At 41.3% G+C, this 21,898-nt stretch overlaps 2 protein-coding genes across 5 annotated transcripts; one reads left to right on the top strand and one right to left on the bottom strand.

The window, feature by feature from the left end:
• The first annotated feature begins 725 nt into the window (after nucleotides 1-725).
• Nucleotides 726-17,092, top strand: LOC112231084 (sodium-dependent phosphate transporter 1-B). Its single transcript, XM_024397618.2, has 11 exons — nucleotides 726-991; nucleotides 2,306-3,021; nucleotides 3,183-3,323; nucleotides 4,393-4,478; nucleotides 4,770-4,866; nucleotides 10,632-10,751; nucleotides 13,170-13,403; nucleotides 13,558-14,101; nucleotides 14,256-14,441; nucleotides 14,604-14,688; nucleotides 14,952-17,092. Exons 2-11 carry the CDS (start codon nucleotides 2,661-2,663, stop codon nucleotides 15,111-15,113), a joined length of 2,016 nt encoding a protein of 671 aa, XP_024253386.1. The 5' UTR covers nucleotides 726-991; nucleotides 2,306-2,660; the 3' UTR covers nucleotides 15,114-17,092.
• On the bottom strand, nucleotides 14,877-20,973 carry si:dkey-200l5.4 (transcription initiation factor TFIID subunit 7). 4 transcript variants are annotated; one of them, XM_024397622.2, is made up of 11 exons: nucleotides 20,844-20,973; nucleotides 20,379-20,423; nucleotides 20,076-20,111; nucleotides 19,861-19,893; nucleotides 19,541-19,564; nucleotides 19,401-19,433; nucleotides 19,247-19,282; nucleotides 19,016-19,042; nucleotides 18,895-18,912; nucleotides 18,679-18,726; nucleotides 14,877-15,119 (listed from the first exon to the last, which is right to left on the bottom strand). In XM_024397622.2, exons 1-11 carry the CDS (start codon nucleotides 20,896-20,898, stop codon nucleotides 15,097-15,099), a joined length of 378 nt encoding a protein of 125 aa, XP_024253390.1. In that variant the 5' UTR covers nucleotides 20,899-20,973; the 3' UTR covers nucleotides 14,877-15,096. The 4 variants fall into 4 exon arrangements, with proteins under 4 accessions (XP_024253390.1, XP_024253388.1, XP_024253387.1 ...); XM_024397620.2 differs by having other exon boundaries at nucleotides 19,247-19,279; nucleotides 20,370-20,423; XM_024397619.2 differs by having other exon boundaries at nucleotides 20,370-20,423; nucleotides 20,844-20,972.
• Between the last annotated feature and the right edge of the window lie 925 nt (nucleotides 20,974-21,898).

A 21,898-nucleotide genomic window follows, 5' to 3' on the forward strand; every position in this document is an offset into this window, starting at 1 on the left:
GTATAAACAGTGTTTACATTTGTTTATCCAGTATACCACGGATCAGAACATCCCCTCCCTTGTTTTGGGCCCACATAATAAAGGTTGAATAAAAATAAATACATAATGGAAGGGGCATATTAACCTTGATGCAACATTTGGTGCTTTTATCATCAAATGAACGGTCATTATGGAAATTTCTGTTTAGCCACCCCACTATACTGTACACTTAATGACAAATACTGTAAGATTTGAATAAATATTAGTCAGAGCTTAAAATAAGACGACAAAGAAGGTATGTGACTCCACTACAGATCAACCAGGAGGAAAATTGTTTATTTAATTTTAAAAAACACAACACAATTGATTGAGAATTCATAACAACATCAGCATATCAATCCGCAGTCACGGGAAATAATGCATTGTTTACTCAGAATCAAAAAAACAAAAAAACATTTTGGGATGCAGCTTTGAAAAAGATACTCCACTCACTGCAAGATGAAATTAGTTCAACTTGGCCTACAACATGCTACTGGTAAATGTGCTGCTTGCCTGTTTTTGAGTTTTTACAATCTATGACATTACATTTTGTGTGGGAATGTGCCATGAAGAGCCACACACAACCAAGTAGTGAAAATTGTCATCAATGAATAATAAGGATACGTTGTAGCTCGATGATTGACAGGTATATCCAGTATGGGCATAAAGGGTGTAACCAAAGCACCACCCTCTGATTCTCCATAAAGACAAGCACCGGCTCGTGACTCAATCAAAACTAGCTTTTACCGGAACTATCAAGAGCTGATGCGCCTGGTTTTACGCTGAAATTATAGGAATATAACTAAACGGAAAGAGTAGCTACGTTCATATGGTTATTTAGCTTTCTAAAGCTAGCTACATTTGTTAAAGTTCAAACTAATCGTTTCCAGTGACTGTATATTTCATGATCCCGCGCACTGGTTATATATTTGTTAGTCTTCCTTTTCATCATTGACTACTTTTGCGACGTGTGGTAAGTTAAACTTGTCATTATTTTCAAATTCACAAATTGTTATTTGTTACGTTTGTAAAACAGTGCGGTTTCAATTTGTAACTAACGTTTGCTCGTATTAAGTACTTTGACTGACTTATTACTAGGTAACTTACTAGTTAGTACATGATAAACATCCCTATAACTAACGTTAACAAAATGTCTAAATTACTATGGGAATATTTCCATCACATTGACAGTACGTTGGGTAACGTTACATCGTGATGATTATGAAATCAGATAGCAAGCTCTGACTAGCTGTTAGCCGTAACGTTACTAGCTTGGCTAGCAAAGCTAATATCATTCATTAGAATAATTAACGCAGCGACGCTAACAATATATAGCGATTACGAAACATGGCTTGTTAATATGGCTAGCTAGCATGACATATATGGCACGTATTGCCCATTACATGTGTGAACTAGCGCATAGACACATCAATGTGGATGGCTAGCTAACGTTAGACATGGGTCGTGTTGCTAGTGCAAGTCAAGATTGAATGAATGACACGTGATATGCGTCGTTTAACGTTAGATTTCTCGGTAGCTGGCAAACTTTGAATGACTGTTAACCATGTTAAATGTATATCTAGCGAACTTGTGTGTGTGTGTATTGCATCGTCGTATATCAATGTTCTGCTACGTTACGTTGGCAATTTCTGTTATGTGATCTCGCTAAAGTTAGCTTTGGTGATTCTCTTCCTACGAGTGCATCCCCAAAATGGCTTCCTTTATTGGTTTATCTTGTCAGGCAAGCCAGTCTGTACGGTAACCATTGTCATTGCACAGCGAGACATGATTATGGGAAGGAAGTTGGCTCAGTGTCGTAAAGTAGCTAATACAAAAGGTGAAACACCGGCAGCTCATAGTTTGCTAACTAGGTAGTTGTATTTATGCTTGACAGAAGCAAGGGTTGATGTTTAAAAAAAAAAAAAATGTTTTCATACTGAAATTCTTATTGATTGCCCATAATTAAATGGCCTGGCCACCCTTTTTAAAATTTCTATAAAAGGGAGGACATGGTCAGACTGCTATTTTGAGTAGTTTTGCTAAAGTGTTAACTACACCACTCCACGCTTGGTTAAGTTATGCTTTTTTTCACGAGAGTTGAACCCTAGTTGCCGTTGTAGGATTTGACTATCATAAATTGACCAGCAGCAGGTCTCTGACTCCTATTGTATAGTCATGAATGGATCTGTTCTGAGGCACACTGATGTGCTAAAGTTGGAAGAACTAATTTTGTTTTCGATTGGAAGTGTTTACATAACTAAGACTTTCTCCAACTGTTGTCTTTCAGGATGTTCTGCCATTCACCTACATTGACTGTTGAACAATGGGTGACCGTTTAGTCCGCATGATAGCCCAGAGCCAGAGAAACCCTGACAAAGATAGTAAAATTACAGGATAGCAATACGCCCACACTTTACTTCACCATAATTTATTTCTGTTCAGTCAGGGACAACTCATAGGCTACACCCAGTGAGTTTAGTTAACCCTCAAACCCCTACGGGTTAGGGTCTTGAAGAGAAGTTACTGTATACACACATTGATACCTCATTTAATTTTGCTGTTTGCGAACATCACATCTATTTTCATATACATTCCCTTATATTGTGAAGCAAATCAATCTTTAGAGAAATCAATCACGCACAATGGTTTCGACAACTCTCGCCACCCTCACCCTGACGGGCACCACACTAGGGATAATGGCCCAGGTCACTGGTGGACCACTGACAGACTACATGTGGCTCCTCATAGTTGGCTTTATCATCGCCTTCATCCTAGCCTTTTCTGTGGGGGCCAATGACGTGGCGAACTCGTTTGGCACGGCAGTGGGCTCTGGAGTGGTCACCTTGCGGCAGGCCTGCATCCTGGCCACTATCTTTGAGACCGTTGGCTCTGTGCTTCTGGGAGCCAAGGTCAGCGAGACCATCCGCAAGGGCATCATCGATGTTGGCATGTACAACGGCTCTGAGCACGTGCTGATGGCTGGCTCTGTCAGTGCCATGTTTGGTGAGTGTTACAAAAAGGGTCTTGTAATACATTTGTATGTAAGAACATGGGTTTTATGCCATCTGGATTTCTTGTATGATTTTACTTGTATGTAATGTTGAAACAATGCTTTGTCGCTCCCTGTTCAAGTTGTCAATTTGGCCTTTTATGCTGATTCTCAGGTTCTGCGGTATGGCAGTTGGTGGCCTCTTTTCTCAAGCTGCCGATCTCAGGTACCCACTGCATTGTGGGTGCTACCATTGGCTTCTCTCTGGTGGCCAGAGGTCAACAGGGGGTCAGGTGGCTGGAACTCCTCCGGATTGGTGAGTCCGCAGCTTCCGTTATCCACAGCTTACTTTGACGTTATCGTCATTGTCTAAGTAAAATAGACGGCTGCGTTATGTTGCATGTTTTCCAGTCAGACATGTTGTTTGTACAAGTAATGCCAGTGTCTGGTTGTGCTGAGCGATTAACCAAAATGTAGTTTTGTTTCAGTTAAATAATTGACCAAGTCCATTTTTTATTTAGTTTTTTGTGAGCCCAAGGTGCCGTTTCTCAATAAAGAAATCAAATCCTTCACGAAAGAAGTAAAGAACTATGTTGGACAGTGGGCTGAGGGAGTTGTAGTTTTCACTAAGCAAATATTGCACCTATTTCAGCACAAAAACGTGATAATTTATGACAATGGCCATTGTGCACCTGTTCTTTCTGGCTCAGAGGCGCCTGCTACGTTAGGTTGGATACACACAGAACGCATGAGAGAGGAATGTACACAATGATGAGAGGTGGATAGCCAGTTCGCAAAGTATGCCTTATAAACTTTGAAGAACTAGTCAAATGAATGTCAGACTGCTCTGCAGCATACTTAGGCAGGCTAGCCTTGCTAAATAGGATGACTAAAGTCCGTATCGTATGTGGAGCAGAGATGACGTTGTCTTGCTGGTTGCTCCAGCCTAAGCTGAGATGATGACTTTAATTAAGGAATGAACATATGTATTAGTGTGCCATTTTACAGTGAAATGCTTGCTTATGAACCTTGTCAACAATGCAGTTTAAAAAATGTAATAGTAACAAACACGAGGAATAAAATAACGTACACAAGAATGGAGCTATATAAACAGTACCAGTTAAAATGAAATAATTACAAGCAATATTGTTATTTCATAGTAATATTTTTATTGCTGTCTACCCAATGTGGACCTGACAGAGATAATGGAATATTTTCTAAGTTATAGCAATTGAATGTTCACTCTTTTGGCTCTGGAATTCCCTTTAAAAATCTCTTTTTAGTTTCATAATGCATTTAACGTTTAAAACACTAATCGCTCGGTGCTAGTGTCTGGTGTTCTTCCTGAGAGCACGGTGCAATGCTAATTGTTCTAATCTCCGCAGTTGTCTCCTGGTTCCTCTCCCCCCTTCTGTCTGGCATCATGTCAGGTGTCCTTTTCTACTTTGTACGTATGTTCATCTTGCACAAGGTAAGCTGAGTAAAATTCACTTATCTAAGTCTAGATGTCCTTACAAATTGTATGAAGCTTCCTGTTGGAAATTGTTGTTGGCTATGTGCCAGACCTTAAATGATGTCCCAAGCAAGGTCATTAGAATAAAGCCATTCCTTGTTCTTTGGAAAGAAGTGTCACTCTCCATGTAATCTCACGGGCCATCAATTCATATCAAATTTACTTACAACCCTTTTCTGCCATCAAATGTAACCTGACAGTACAATAGAGAGCATAGTGTTTCTGACTGTTCTGTTTGTCTCCTTGCAGAAAGACCCCGTGCCCAACGGTCTGAAGGCCCTGCCTGTCTTCTATGCTGTCACCATGATGATCAACCTGTTCTCCATCATCTTCACTGGAGCTCCAAGTGAGTATCGTTGGCACACTCTGCCTTCACCTTGCATGCCTGCCTGCAGCCACGGACTAAAATAAACTGCTCCCTCAGCCAGCCAACCGGATCCCCACACTTTTTCCAAACTGTTTACTGTTCTCAGAGAAGGCCTGTTTATTTTAACCTGTTGTGTTTTGGCACTTTTCTTGAGTGTGGTGTGGGTCATAACAGAATGAAATTGCAGAGAGGAGCACTGCACAACAGAGCTGGAAATAGGTTTCTCTTACTTCAATGTCTGTCCCTTTCCCACACGGAGGAGGAAAAATGGAAGTTAACTCGGCCATTGGCAGTCTTTTGATTCTCAGTAGTGTCATTGAGAGCACTGCAAATGTTTAGGTCTGCTATATTGTTCACTTTTTAGGTTTTGCAACTCTTATTAAATGAGCAACCTTTGCTCCTTTTTGTTTTCTTCTACCTACAGGACCGAACAGTTCAAGAAGTCAACTGGCCTGGGCCATTAAATGAAGGCTATAGGCCAGAGTATGCACTGTGTATAAATGCACACTCAGAGGAGACCACATGCAATCAGTCACATACTGTACTGTTATGTCAGTCACACCTACGTGTGAGTGTCCTGTACGTGGGGACATTTTAGTCTGGGGTACCTCACATGAAGTTCCATACAGCGATTGCATTCCAGGAATCCTGCTGTTCAATGAATTCCCACACAACTGAGAAGAGATCAGAGAGTGATTTAATAGTAGATCCAGATATTCCATACTGTTGGCCTACTGTAATCGCACACACTGAGGAGGACGTGTATCCTTACACGTACTGGCACACTTTTAGACTCTGGCCACTGCCTGTAACTGGAGCCAGCTTATTACGAGGCTAATCCTGATCTTTAGCCACACCTGGTCAGTCACTTCCTCATGTTATACAATGCATTCGGAAAGTATTCAGATCCGTTCAATTTTCCACATTTTGTTACGTTACAGCCTTATTCTAAAAGGGTTTAAATTGTTTTTCCCCCTCACCAATCTACACACAATCTCTCATAATGACAAAGCGAAAAAAAAGTTTTTTGTTTTAGAAATGTTCGCTGATTTATTGTAACATTTTTTTTAAAGATACCTTATTTACATAAGTATTCAGACCCTTTGCTATGACTTGAAATTGAGCTCAGGTGCATCCTGTTTCCATTGATCATCCTTGATGTGTTTCTGCAACTTGATTGGAGTCCACCTGTGGTAAATTAAGTTGATTGGATATGATTTGGAAAGGCACACAGCTGTCTATATAAGGTCCCACAGTTGTCAGAGCAAAAACCAAGCCATGATGTTGAAGGTATTGTCTGTAGAGCTCCGAGACAGGATTGTGTCGGCACAGATCTGGGGAAGGATACCAAAACATTTCTGCAGCATTGAAGGTCTCCAAGAACACAATCGCTGCCATCATTCTTAAAAGGAATACGTTTGGAACCACCAAGACTCTTCCTAGAGCTGGCCGTCCGGCCAAACTGAGCGATCGGATGGGGGGGTGGGTTTGGTTAGGGAGGTGACCAAAAACACTATGGTCACTCTGACAGAGCTCCAGGGTTCCTCTGGAGATGGTTGTTCTACTGGAAGGTTCTCCCCATCTCTGCAGCACTCCACCAATTAGGCCTTTATGATAAAGTGGCCAGATTGAAACTACTCCTCAGTAAAAGGCACATGACAGCCCGCTTGGAGTTTGCCAAACGGCGCCTAAAGGACTGACCATGTGAAACAAGATTCTCTGGTCTGTTGAAACCAAGATTGAACTCTTTGGCCTGAATGCCAAGCGTCACGTCTGGAGGAAGCCTGGCACCATCCCTATGATGAAGCCTGGTGGCAGCATCATGCTGTGGGGATGTTTTTCAGCAGCAGGGAATGGGAGACTAGTCCGGGTCAAGGGAAAGGTGAACGGAGCAAAGTACAGAGAGAGCCTTGATGACAACCTGCTCAGGACCTCCAACTGGGGTGAAGGTTCACCTTCCAACAGGGCAACGAACCTAAGCAAAAAAGCCAAGACAATGCAGGAGTGGCTTCGGGACAAGTCTCAATGTCCATGAGTGGCCCGTCCAGACTCGAACCCCATCGAACATCTGGCAAGACCTGAAAATAGCTGTGCAGCGACTCTCCCCTTTTAATCCTGACAGAGCCTGAGAGGATCTCCAGAGAGGAATGGGAGAAAAATACAGGGGTGCCAAGCTTGTAGCGTCATACCCAAAAAGACTCAAGTCTGTAATCGCTGTCAAAGGTGCTTCAACAATGTACTGAGTAAAGGTTCTGAATACTTATGTAAATGTGATATTTCTTATTTTTTTATTTTTTTTATGCAACAATTTCTAAACCTGTTTTTGCTTTGTCATTATGGGGTGTTGTGTCGATTGATGGGAAGTGAAACAAAATAATTTAATCCATTTTAGATTAAGGCTGTAATGTAACATTGTGGAAAATGTCAAGGGGTCTGAATACTTTAAAAATGCCAGTGGCTGAATTTAAGAATTCAAAATGAGACCGGAGTCCATGATTGGTCTCTATCCCCCATTTTTATTTTTTGCACAGATCATTCCGGTGCAATGTATCTAAGTGGGTTATACTATTTCAGAACACATTTCAGCTGTGTGCGCTCATTAAATATTTTGTCCTTGGAGGAACCACTGTAATCGCAGGATAAGTAATGGTTAACACTAAAAATATATATTTTTTTGCTGCATTTCTACCCCAAGTTGTAAAACCGTGTAGTGGTGACTGATCTGCTAGTCTAATACAGCCCGTGTTAAATTCAATGGGTGATTGAGGGGGGCGGAGTCAAAACAGAACTGTACATTTGGTCTCCTGTTTTAGAACCACATGTTCCTCTGGTTTTACTTTAACATGGAGGTGTAAAAGCACAAACAATGTAACATGATTTTCCTATACACCATATAGCCAATCCTAGTGCCAGAGACCCCAGTTGAAACTAGTGAAAAGTGAGTAACTCTGGCAATAGGTCAAGAGGATAATTTTGAGGAGAGACCTTAATCACCCTGACTCCTTATTTTAGCGAAGTTCTAGTCAGTCATTCAGAAGCTGTGCTGTAACGCAAGGTTTCCCAACTTGCGATCCGTCCCGTGGATAACTTATTTGTGCCCCATGTTTTCTGTGCAAAATGTGTGTATTGTTGTACATAAGACTTTAAAAAAAAACACCACATCAGCTACAAGTGACTTGGATTTTGGAAATATGTTCTGAAGTATAGCCATGCATAATAGCGACGTGTGATCGTATATAAATCTGAGGAAGGTTTTAAAGTGTTTTAGTCAAATTATCTGTTTGGGCTTCTTGGGGTCAATTTGTAGTCTGCTAATTAGAGTGCGGCTGAATCTAGTTGATGATCCCTGTAGAAGGGCCATAGATTGAAAAGCTTCGCCAACAGAGGAAAAGTCGAAGTCATTAATGTATATGACCATGTCAACATTGACTACATTTGATTTTTGGAACCAAGCAAATGCTGGTCTTGTTACAGAAATCTAATTTATTTCTTCACTTACATAACCTGCCTGTCTTTCACTACCAACTGTGTACTTTCAAACAACATCTATTCAAAAAAAAAAGAGTGATCCAGTGGACACCCCCCATGTCCCTGCATTTCAGTATGCGTTAGCTGGAATGTACATTTTCTGCTTCGGTTCCCCTTTGAAAAACAAACTGCTGGTGGCTTGGTTGCTTAGGGGACACACAAAAATCAGTAAAATAGAAATGCGGATAACAGTGGAGAAGCAGAGAAGGGGTTTATTAAACTGAGCTGTGATTCAGAATACACGTGGTGTGTATGGTACTTCAAATTACTAATTATAAACTGGCTGGTCCGAGCCCTGAATGCTGATTGGCTGAAAGTTGTGCTGTATCAGACCGTATGACTTTTTAAATTTTTACTCTTCTAATTACGTTTTTAACCAGTTTATATTAGCAATAAGGCACCTTGGGGATTTGTGGTATATGCCCAGTATACCACACCCTCTCAGGCCTTGTAGCTTAATTATTATTATTAACCCTAATAGGCAAGCAACAGTAAGTTAGTGTCGCTGAAATAGTTTGAGTAGCCAACTTTATCTTCGTACAGTTAGGAAAAGCTGAGTGCAAAATCTTCAACAAAAGTATCGTCATTGTTACTTTTTTCAGTCTCTGTCAACATTTGGTTTATTCAACTAGTTTGTAGGAGTGACACAGACGGTGACAATGAAGAGGATAATTGGCCAAAGCCACCAGCCTAAATATACAATGAGTCATAAATGGTTATTTAACTGTTGCTGCCATGAGGGATGGGGCTAAACCGCTGCTGGAAAATGACAACAAACCATGTTATTGTGTAAAGTAGGCCACGGGATGCAGAGGTTACACGGGAGGGGTTTGGAACGCAGACGTGGTTAAATTCCACTTCCTGAGCCCTAATTCATCCCACTGCGTACGCTGTGGTGTAGACGCCCCTTTGTGTGGCTCAGTTTTAAAATGACTGGGTTGGTGCTTTTAAAAAATAAATAAATTCTCTGGAGATGTGATTCACAAAAGGCCATCAACATGGAAATGTTCTTCTGCACATACTGAATAATACAGACTCCATTCTCTCCTTTTTGGGGGCCACTTTTTGCCCACTCTTAATTTGGCACCAGCCCCCCCAACAAATGTCTACCGGCCGCACCTGTTTTGGGCTGTCCCACAGCCAGCCATTCGAGACTAGTCTAATGAAAGAAGCCTCAGCCGTTCGTGAAAGAGAAATTATATCACCCCCTTCTCATTCCCTCTTCCTGGAGGGGGGTGAGTTTGTTGCGTAACTAAATACACATTGCTAATGTGCCACGGCCTGTAGTCTTCTCTCGCCGAATGTGAGGGTGAGTCAGTAGACTGCACAGGAGAGCGCATGGCACACTCTGCCCTGTAACCAACACAGACTCACTGTTGTCTCTGGGCCTTGGCCTTCATTTCCTTTTGTTTGTTGTTCAAATCCCAGTCTAGAGTTATTTATTTATATTACACGTGGTCAAGGTCAACTTGAATTTTCACGCAGCACTTTTTTTTTTTTTTTTTTTACTCTGACCATGTTGCTAACTCTCCAACATGTCGCTGGCGGCTGTTCCCCAAGGGGGATCTGTAATGGTCCTTCTCCCTGCCAACAGCATGCACAAGACTACGTTGACAACCTCACACACACTACTGCAGGCTTGGCACCCGATGCCCTTTATGCTCCAGCGGACACTGTTAAAGTATATTTGAAGGCCTCCTTGTTTTTTTTTTTTTTATCTCCTCCCCAAGTCCTCTCATCTAGCCTTCTAAGGCAATCACTCACTGTCCATGTGCAGTTGGAGGCAGGGGTCCATTTGGGTCGCTGCGACATCCCTTGTCATTCACATGCTCTCCTCCATGCGGCATTGCGTAACTGCTGTGGCTCATCCTTGTAGCTAGTGGTGGTGTATGTGTTTTCAGTAGTACTTAATTTTTCCCTGGAAATATGACCATGTACAATTTAATCGAAGAATTTGCTTCCAATTGATCATTCTAGCATTTTACCGTCTACATTGAAATGTTTTTTTTACTCTGTACTCAACATATAATTTAGAAACATTTTGTAATGTAAATATAAGAACAGGCTTTTGTAGTTCTACCACTTATAGATGTGGATCCAGATAGACTATTTAGTCACAATGCCAACTGTTTTCTTATTCTTTAGTAAGGTAGTGCCTGCTGACTTGTTTTGAAAAACTATCTTTCCTCTCTCCGTTTCCCCTTCTGTTACTCCAGTGCTTGGATTTGACAAGGTCCCATGGTGGGGCACACTGCTCATCTCTTTGACCTGTGGTGTGCTTACCGCCCTGTTGGTCTGGTTCATTGTTTGCCCACGTCTCAAGAAGAAGATTGAACGTAAGTCTCAATTTAGTTTTTCTTTTGTTTTGGCACCCTTGTTATAAATTGTTTTATTTTGGTAAATAAGTTTTGAGTGTAGTTAGATTGATGCATTGCATTAGGCACTGAACAAGTGTCAGGGATTCAAGGGAAATTTCACAATTTTTCAACTACATTTTCATCTCCAGGGTGACCCCAACATTAACGTATACTGTGTGTGAAAATGGCTTTTTTTTAGTTTAAAAAAAATATGGTGGAATAAAAGTGAGATTTAACCAATTATGGGTAGGCAATTATGCTTTAAATTGATATTGAGCTTAAAATGCAGGTGGATAGTTGTGCTGGTCAAAAGTAGACCCTTCTATTAATAGTGCAAGTCAAACGTGTTACATGATGTTCTGAAAGCCAGGATTTTAACTTAAATAGCCTCCCTTTATCTTAACTTCACTATAAATCGCCAATGGTGCATCTTGTGAAAGGGGAAATGCATGGGATGCTGAGGTCAATCTGGCTGACCATGAATGAACTGTCTGGGATGGTTCTAGTCCATCAGACAGAGGCAGCCTAATTGGATCATAGCGATCCACTAATGGGCCTTTACCTCCTTGACTAGAATAGCCATGGGTTGACTTAAGGCATTGACGCGACGTTAGCACTGCATCACAGGGTTAAGACTGTGCGGGTGACTCGACTGACGTGGCTCTAGTCAAATAAACGACTAGCGTCTCTGGAAAAGTTTTGCTGATGCAATCAGGTCAACTGGCTAGGTAGCAGACAAATGATCAGATGACCACGCAGTGGCCATATGTTTGCATTGAGTATCTGATTTGGTCTGAAGCCATAAAGTAATGCATGATACATTACATCTCAGACCTTATCTACATAGACCTGCCTGTGAAGGTTTTAGTCGGTAGCACAATGTAAATATAAACACGTCATTGTCAAATTTTATTGGTCATATACACCTATTTAGCAGATGTTATTGCAGGTGTAGAGAAATTAGCCCTTGTTATGCAATTCCTATGTGAACCTTAAATGCTGAGGCGTATAAGAACCATACGTGCTCTTTAGGGATGTAACGGTGCGCATTGGTCCTCGGTTCAAACCTTTTAAGATACAACTGCATCAGTCCGTGGACCCCAAACCGTTCCAAATGTAGCATGCATCGGTCAGAAAATGTATACACAAGTTACAATTCACGTTTTGTTGCTCATATGACTTTTTTTTTCTCCTACCTTTTGAAAATAACTAATCTTTTGTGACAACTGGTGCATCCTCTCCTTCGGTGACGAGCTAAGCATGTAACTGTGTTGACAGTCATTGATCGACAAATCATTTTGCATGCCGAACAACCCTAGGGACCATCAGTAGCCTAGTCAGACTGCGCCCAGCTTCGCACGCTTACTAATGCAAGGTAGGCAGCCTGTTCCTGGTATTCCACATCTGCATGTCACCTTCAGCATTCAAACACTAAAATGGCCTGTGTGACATTGAGCTTTATTAGTTGAGTGGCAATTTTTTTTATCTATGCGCTGTTGAATTGTTTTACTGGAATAGAAGTAAGCTACCGGCGACTACTCATCGGGCTATACCTGCTTACAATAGATTTAATTTAGATTGTTCAGGTTCACCATCAGCAATAATTTTGGTAGTTTGTGTAAATCCAATCTGTGCATATGGTGTTTTGTTTTTTTAATATACAGGGGGAAATAGATCATTTCATGGTGCTGAGGGAAACGTGTACATTTTTTATAATCAATGTCTGTTAACTCACTTGAATTCCATTTAGTTTGTTTTTGTGAGCCCAACGTGCTGTTTCTCCAGAGAAATAAAATAGTTCTTGACTCCTCATGAATTATGTCGTACGCTGGGCTGAAGAGTTGTAGTTTTCATTAAACAAATATTCAACCTAGTTCAGCACGTAAATGTGGTGATTAACTACAATGACCATAATCACTGCGCCTGTCACTTTAACCATACCTACATGTACATTATACCTCAATTTGCCTGACTAACCAGTGCCTGTACATGGCCTCGCTACTGTTATTTTTCACTGTCTTTTTACTGGTTTTATTTCTTTACTTATCAAATGTTTACCTAATACTTTTTTTTTCTTTCTTTAAAAAAAAACTTACCTTAAAATTGCACTGTTGGTTGGGGCCTGTAGGTAAGCATTTCACTGTAAGGTGAAATGTATTCGGTGTATGTGACGAACTTTGATTTGGTCTGAGTGGATGTTGCAAGAGGTTTCGCTCTTGACAAAATCAGTCCAAAATTATTGTTTAAAATGTACCGTTCCTGTATCGGAGCCCATGTATCAAATCGTCTTGAAAGGGGAAGATGCACATCCCTAGTGCCATCTCATGTTCCCTTACTGTACCGTATTTGTGTTTGGACTTGGCCCAGGCAGTCTAATTCCATCTTGTTCCCCTCCAGGAAAAATCAAGTCTTCCAGCCCCTCTGAGAGCCCACTGATGGATAAGAGGGAGCTGAGGGAGGAACCTGTACCCTGTACCATCCTGAAACCTGTCCCTGAGGAGCCCCCTTCACCCCCCTCCCCCATTGACCCAGACTCCCCCTCCCAGCTTCCCCAAGAGGAGCGCAGGGTAACCTTTGACATTGGCGATTCTGATGATGGCGACAATAACGAAGGCAAGGAGTCTGAGAATGGTAAGTGTGAGTCATGGGGAGGTTATGGCTGCCTTGGTAAAGTGAGAAAATTGGATACAAATAAATCTGTAAATATTAAGTAATTCATTTTCCATGACTCACTGACTACAGAGCTTGCTTGCACTGTTCCTGACTTTTACATATTTTTATTCAGTCCAAAAAGTGCAGTTCAGTAATGATGTGCAGTTCAGCAATGGCCCAGCCCACGTCCCCAGCAACGGTTACAGCCAGTACCACACTGTGCACAAGGACTCTGGCCTCTACAAGGACCTGCTGCACAAGCTCCACCTTGCCAAGGTAGGTGACTGCATGGGCGAGACTGGCGACAGACCCATCCGCCGCAACAACAGCTACACCTCTTACACCATGGCCATCATCGGCATGCACGGGGACTTCCGGCCCAAAGAGGGCGAGTTCCACGCCAGCGAGGACAAGGGTACAGAGGAGAAGAAGAAGCGTGTACGCATGGACAGCTACACCAGCTACTGCAACGCTGTGGCTGAGCACGGGGCTCCTGAGGGCATGGGGGAAGCAGAGGTGACTCTTGAGATGGGAGAGGAGGATGCTGGCAGCAGCCGCAGCTCTCTGGAGGAGGATAGGCAGGACCGGGACCGCCCTGAGGTCTCTGAACTTTTCAGGTTTCTCCAGATCCTCACTGCCTGCTTCGGCTCCTTTGCCCATGGAGGCAACGACGTCAGGTAGGGAGATGTTCCATCTTGGATGAATAGTCATCTATATATATATTTTTTATATTTCTGGACTAGCAATAGGGTTAGTGCCTCTGTGTTCATGTAGAGGGACTTTTTGTACCTGATTTAATATTTTAGTAACCCAGTCTCTTTTCTCCTGCAGCAATGCCATTGGTCCTTTGGTAGCTCTGTGGCTGGTTTACAATAGTGGTTCAGTTAACTCCAGCGCCCCGACACCCATCTGGCTGCTGTTGTACGGAGGAGTTGGCATCTGCCTCGGTCTCTGGGTGTGGGGTCGCAGGGTTATCCAGACCATGGGCAAGGACCTCACCCCCATCACTCCCTCCAGGTATGTGCCAGACATCACAGAACTGACTAAATCAAACATTCAAATGGCAAACTTATAGCATAACATTCCCCACAGACATGAGACTTCACACTATCTGTGAAATTAGACACATACACGGGCAGGACCATCTGGTGACTCTAGGCTGGTTTTCTTTCCCTTCAGTGGTTTCAGCATTGAACTTGCCTCAGCCCTGACCGTTGTGGTTGCCTCCAATATTGGCTTGCCTGTCTCCACCACCCACTGTAAGGTAAGCTGTTCAGACTCAGACACTGTGGTCTGATGCAGAGACATGAAGGGGAGTATGCCTTAGTAATGTGGGAGGCAGGGAGGAGTAAACAGGATGTCTGAATTTGGTGGTTCAAACTGGTTCTAATTTCCACTTTTGTTTTTTAACACTCAAACCAAGATTTAAAAACTGAATCCAGTCTGCTACTGTCAGGGGAGTGTTGACCATTTATTCTTAATGGGTCATGGATTCTAATTGGTTAACAAAGGTCTGTGTGTTGCCAGGTGGGCTCTGTGGTAGCGGTTGGCTGGCTGCGCTCCAGGAAGGGTGTGGACTGGCGTCTGTTCCGGAACATCTTTGTGGCCTGGTTTGTTACTGTGCCCATTTCAGGCCTGATCAGCGCTGCCATCATGGCCCTCTTCACCTACGTCATCCTGGGAGCCTAGGGCTGCCTGCACCCCATAACAGGGGAGGAGAGAACAAGTGCCCACTCGTGATGGGGGGGGAAGAGAGAGAAGGGGTTGGAAGGTGGATGTAGCCTGCTAACCCCATGCCAACACACCGAAGGAGGGGAATACATCAAAGATGTGATAAAAGGAAAAAAACGGACGTTGTGATATGGGCCTGTGGTTCTTGGCTGCATAATTTCCAACCTTAAGTTATTATTGTGTTCGTTTATGCGCCAGATCACTTCCAATGGGAACATTTTTGTTTTCTTTGTCATTGTTTTTTTTTTCTGACTTGGCAGAATTTCTTTTTCAATGCTCATGATCTTGTAAAAAATAGCTAATCAAGTTTTTATTTTTTTCCTATACTCCACTACTTGTTTTTTTTTACCGTGTAATTATGTACATATACCATGTTCCTGTTTTTATAATCTTATTTTACAAGTTTGGATGACAAAACAATTACAACACAGTATTAGCCTTTAGTGACGCTTCTATTTCACCTGTCATACATAACACATGCTCAGAGTAACTTAGAAGAAACAGTATATTTTTAGGTTGAAAGTGAGGTTATTGGTGTTCTTTCTCTACCTTTTAAATGCCATTGTCAAGAGAATGTGTTTGTCTTGTCACTAAACAATTTTAAGAATTGTGTGTACTTGGAACTGGTTGCCTTGTTTTTCCTTATGTGCAGGGGAGTTTCAGTTTTCCCCTTGCCATTTGCTGAATGAACTGAGTTTGACTTACTCAGCCATTCTACAGAGCCCTTGGTCTGTAGATAAGTAGAGGAAATGATGTGCACGCCCCTCAGAGCTAATTCTCTCAGCTTCTCCTCCGCTTTCTCAACTTGTTACAATGATCCCTCAGGTTTTCTGTACTTTCACTATATGGTTCTTGTGAAAGTTATTCTAAAGAAATTACAAATTTTATGCAGTGTCAGGCAACCTCATTTAACTGAAACCTGCTCAACAGGAAACCAGACTGAGTAGAGACTGCATTTGACAGGCAAATCTATCCCTTCCTCATTGTAGGTCAACAACACCCGGTTGTGGATTAGACCCCTTTGTCCATCCAGTTACCATAATGCTTTTGTTTTGAGCATAGATGGTGATACTAGGCGACCTGACCTCTCACATTACAAAGTTGAGCTCCCACCACCCTGGCTTTTGGGACATCATTATTTAATTAGGAAAATGGCTAAAATGTCTTCACGACATGTTTATAAATTGTCTGAAACAGTACAGTCTATTTTTAATCTGGCAGGTTGATAAAGACAATTGTTTTTTAATGGGATCATTGTAAAAAGTTTAATTTCTCAACCTTTTCCCAATTGTTTTGTTTTGCTGCAAGAAAAATATCTAGTACCATAAGTATCTATTCTGGGTCTGCTTTGGTGTTATTGATGGTGATGGCAGACCTTTTACCTGAAAACAAGGTAAATCTGAATAAATGGAATGTTGGTAAATGTGGGGAGAGACACTTAAATGAGGTCCTTAGATTTCCTGTTTAAACTTGATTGCATCAAACTAGATGGTGTAATGCGTTAGTTCTGCTCAAGCCTTCTGTAGTCTGTTTCGCAATTTAGCTGCGGAATTGTAATTTGCCTGTACTGTTGGTCTGAGGAATGTGTACTTGCCAACACATCAGGTTGCTCTTGCCACCATCTCACAGCTATGTTTTATGTGTGGTTGATGAGGTTAGTGTGAGAGACATCAGGTTACTACCCTGAACCTGATGTTTTTGACTGTGTGTGTGTGTGGACCTTGCCCTGATGCTCTGTTGGAAAGAGGGGGGCATGTATTGCTGCTGTGATGCCACCAAGAGTTGCGGTACTGAGCTGCTGCACTACTAAACTCATTTAGAGTTATAGTTGCCTTAATAGTTTTTTTTTTGTTTTTAAGGCACCAAAGAAAATACTGGTTTGTTATGCAGACAGAATACATTTGGAGGAAAAAATAAATAAAAATGGAAAGCTATAATTTTTTTTGTATTTTATGTATTCAAGACGTTTTGAAATACTCACTTTTCAAACCATTACATTCTAAATAAACCTCAATGGCCTATTGCATAAGGACGGAGTCACACAGCAGTGAAATAGAATGGGGAGAGAGATGTCTCTTTATTAACGGTTAACTGTTTCGCTGCACAATGTTCTTCGGGTTCTGTAATAGAAGATGGGGGGTAGGTCTGCAAGTGCTGCCTCCTCACATGATGCCTCCGGCAGGCTCACTCTACCTCAGCTGTGACGCAGAAAAAGTGAGAATTGATTCCTTTGTTTTTATGAGCATTACACACACACACACACACACACACGTATCCTACTCCCCGCAGGAGTCTCAAAACCATTCTAGCACAGCGTTGCTTAGGCTGTGAAAACCATTGATTCAATAACACAAGGGCCCCTTTTATGCCCAGTGAAGTGCATTTTTCAGGTTAACCCGGTGATCTAGAAACTAGTTGTAAATTATTACACAACATGATATTAATTTGTTTTCAGGGTTCAAGATCCAGAGCCTTAAGAAGATGAAGTGCTGAACATGCAGATAAGGACCTTGGTTATTGACCTTGGTCCTACAGTTTGTCAAAAATGTGCCTGCCTTGATTCACGCCGTTCCTTTCCTAGCCTGTATCTCGGGTCCAGAAATAACCCAGGACACAGCAGATGATACAGAATAAATCAAGCACAGATAAGCATTTGGGGACAGGTGTCTTGGAGTGCCCTAGATGTCTGTCCTAGATACACTAAAAGCAAGGGTGCCAGCATTCAAACAATCAATCACGTTGCCAGTGTCCTGTTCAACTAGTTTGACATCAGTGACTCCATGGTCTGGGTCAAAGTCTCTCCATGGAGTGCTTTGGTTATGAGGTCAAGTCAATAATGTCTAGCTCTATGATGTGATTTTCCTCATCAACTCAAAAATAACTATTGACCTTGAACATGTGTATAACATTCATATTTTTATGCGGACTCCGACTGGCATAGTTCATAAAATGTGTTTTTGCTGTCTGTCCATAAAATTAGCTTGTTAATAACTATAAAACGATTAATAAACAACATGTTATGTTGATATGCTCACTACAAAGCATAGTTTTTGGAAGAACAAAGATGTCATTACTTGTTCGCATGAGTGTAATAAAAACATGTTTTTACTGCCAGGATGTGCCTGGCTGCAGTTATACAGCTGTGGTAAAGGAAGTTATGTGTTTATTGTGTATTGTAAGATTCCCGTTTTATCAGATGGAAATGTTGAGGGGAAAGCCCTGATGAAGCCCTTTCATTTACATTTGATTTCATCTGAACCTGAACCTTTACATTTTATGAGCAATGGAAAATGTTCAACAATTTCAACAACAGCTAGAGCAAACACATTTTTATGGACGATGGATACTAGCCAGGTAAAATTAAGACATGTTCACTGTTTTTGGCTATGTCCTCGAGTTCAATTGTGAAGAGAAAAAAGGGGGGATATTATATAACGTAGTGTATGTATCTACTACCAGAGTCAACAAGACCATTGTCAGTTGTTCAAAAATATTTACTAACAAGTAAATATTCATATCCTACCTAGATTTGTAGTCTCATCTGCTTCTTCAACGTTGGCTTCAAGTTGTTCTAGGAAGGGACAGAAGATGTGAACATATTATTGTATACCAGTGAGTGAATGGCTGGTATTGTTTCATGTGAGTTTCAAATGTTCTTTGGATATTTTGTGTTACTCAGAGAAGATGATTCTATCAAATGTAACTTGAGACAACATGAGACTGAAGGTTCTATGCGTACCACGCTTTTGCCTCATACCTGTAAGGAAACAGAGAACACAAGGTTGTGAGGGTGTATTAGGAAAAGTCCTGCATGTGTTATTACATGAGACATTTTGAAAAAGACAGAGGTAATTACTCACCATCTACATCCTCATCAGACTCAGACTCTGTTGGAGAACAGGAAACTTAGGCTTATACATGTACCTGAATGAATCTAAAATATATATATATATATATATATTTTTTATAGTTATAACTAAAGAACCAAACATCAAGTGAATGTCTTGCTAAGAAACACTCATGTCGGTCTTCTAACACTTTAGTGCCATCTACAGGTGTCTTTAAACACTGTCCGTTCAACCTTTCCTTACCATGTTGGTCTGCCTCAACGTTTCCGTCTCTGTCTGCTGGAAAACGACACGAGTAAAGTTATAAGTAATCTAAACAAACTATGGAAAAAAACGCGTGCCTGTCAGTAACCAATCTTTTCCTGTGAGTGTTGTCATATGTGCCATCTGTTCTTACTCATGTCCTCTTCCTGAGTGTCATTCTCCTCCTCTGTAAAAAAAAAAATACATTCAATAAATTATGAATAGGCCTACATTTACAAAAACGTATGGTTGATTAATACGTATGCTTGTCAACAGCAGACTTTCAGTGATTACCAGTATTTTCATCTTGAACAGCCTCTACCATAGACAGAAAAATGACATTTGTTAAAGGAAAACAAGAGGTGAAATTGTATTATTTCACTATCAATGGGCCAAATGCAAAAACAATACAATGTCCCCTAATTAGTTTTTAGAAGGCTAGGATTCCCTGACCCAAGTACTGTACATCCTCACTGTGTGCATCACCTTTAGATGGCAATATGGACAGTATTGTTCTTTCATTGTGTTAATTAAAATTATTACAAATGATTTGCTGGGACAATTCAAGACAGGTCATTAACCAGAATTGTTGCCTATGTCACTGTGTGTCTTACCACTCATTTGAGCTGCTTCAAACTCCTCCTGATCTGAGGACAGAGAAAGGCAGATAAATGATGTTGATTAATGCAAGCTGTAGCACTATGAGCCATCAGTGCCCCAGAGTAGATTAAAAAAACTCCAGTTGAACTAGATTTCAGTCAAAGTCATTGTAGTTGTGCGTGGAGCAAAAGCTCTTCTATGAGTGTCTCTGAGACATTGATCATTGTACCTCTCTTTTGCAGGTCGCTTAGCTGCTCCAGCCCCACTGGAAAAAGTGAAAAAGTCACATGAGTTTTCTTTTAACACAAACACTTTTTTTATGTCTATTGATACTGTGCTACTTATAATGTCTGTGTGTTGTGTTTTTATGGTGTATTTACTGGTCATGTACTGTACGTATTGGCTGGCGCAATAAAATGTAATAAAGTACTATCTTATCTTATTTTATCTCATGCGTTGTCAGAGAGGCATTACGCTCAAAAACATCAACATCATCATCTTCATCCATCATGGTCTTTCTCACCTTCCTCACCAAATGTGTCTTCTTTTTCTGCCGATTCCAAGGATGCGGTCAGAGCTGGGGATGTCAGAAGCAATTTAATGTCAAATTTGATTATAATGTTAGACAACACAACATAGATGTGATGATATCCAACCCCCCCCACCACCACCACCACCCCCAAAGAAAGCGCTGAAATGGGAGCATAAAGAGTATGCGGGCCTTATTGTTCTTTACTATTATAACCAGCCAACTCACATTTCCCTCTGGCATGTTATCAATTAAACATAAGGATTCAATTGAATGCCAATCACATAAAAAAGGCTGAGGGCCTTCTTTACATTACCATCGCACAATACATCATGAAACAGCATTGCAACTAGTATCAGCAGTACAGGTCTTCATCAAATGCCACAGCTGACTGATATTTAAACAGAAATATATTGGAGAAGTTTAAAACATTATGACATTGAGAAATAGACCACACAATTCTCATACCAGTGTGGAATCCTGCTGCAGCCAAAAAGAGGAATATGGGCACTCCGACTCTCATCTTGGCTCCGTGGTTGGTTATAGAAGGTGCTATAGTGTCAGTCCAAACTGGGTATTGTGTTTTTGTCGGTCATTGGCCCATTTATACTTTCTTTTTCATCACATGATTTGCATGGACAGGCGGCTATGGTACCATTGTCCCTCCCTACCTAGGGGCAGCTGGGTGGCACATCCCGGCCACAACACAGACGTGTCATTATTCAGGGTGTGAATGCCACCCATTGTCAGCTCTTCTGTCAGGTGCCCCTTTATTTGGGGTGCTGGTGCGTGTTTGGAAAGAGGGGGGGTCTTTCCATGTTGTCAAAAGAAAATCTCATTTCCTTTCTGGAATAACATTTTTGTATTTTTATTGTGTATCATTGAGGCTGTGTTCTGATGCGGGATACAGACCACCTCAGTGAGACAATTCATCCATTGTGCACACAGACCTGATGATGTCAATTTTGGTACAGAGCATTCCGTTTTTATTCTAATTTGTTTGGGAAAAGTGAATGATATCTGTATGACATTTGAATCCCCCAGTCATATCTCGCAGTATCATTGCTACTTTTTTTCACAGTGACACATCTGTGTTATCAAGCAATAAGACCCAGCTTTTAGTGACCAATGTCCAGTATTGGGAAAGCTACTTTGAAAATATAGTTTACCAAGCTACCAATTACTTCACACTGAAGAAGTTGAGCTACAGCAAAGCTACTCTTAATAAAAATATACTAGTTTGTTTAACTAAAGTTACTTTGAAAAAGTATCTCACTACATCAAAACTACCTCATGACAAATGATCATGTCTAATCTGTAATGTAATATACTACAAAGTTAAGAAACATGACTGCATGAACACATAACTCTGCAGTCAGATGTTAACAGTTTAGTGCGACCTGTGTGACAGAGATTTAGAGATTTAGTGGGTAGTTGTAGTAGCAAGCTACACGGCTTTGTTAACTAATACAAACACTACGAAGCTTTGAATTTAGTTAAACTACCACCAAGCTATGGCAAAA

This window comes from Oncorhynchus tshawytscha, linkage group LG33 (assembly GCF_018296145.1).
Source record: "Oncorhynchus tshawytscha isolate Ot180627B linkage group LG33, Otsh_v2.0, whole genome shotgun sequence".
NCBI lineage: Eukaryota > Metazoa > Chordata > Actinopteri > Salmoniformes > Salmonidae > Oncorhynchus > Oncorhynchus tshawytscha.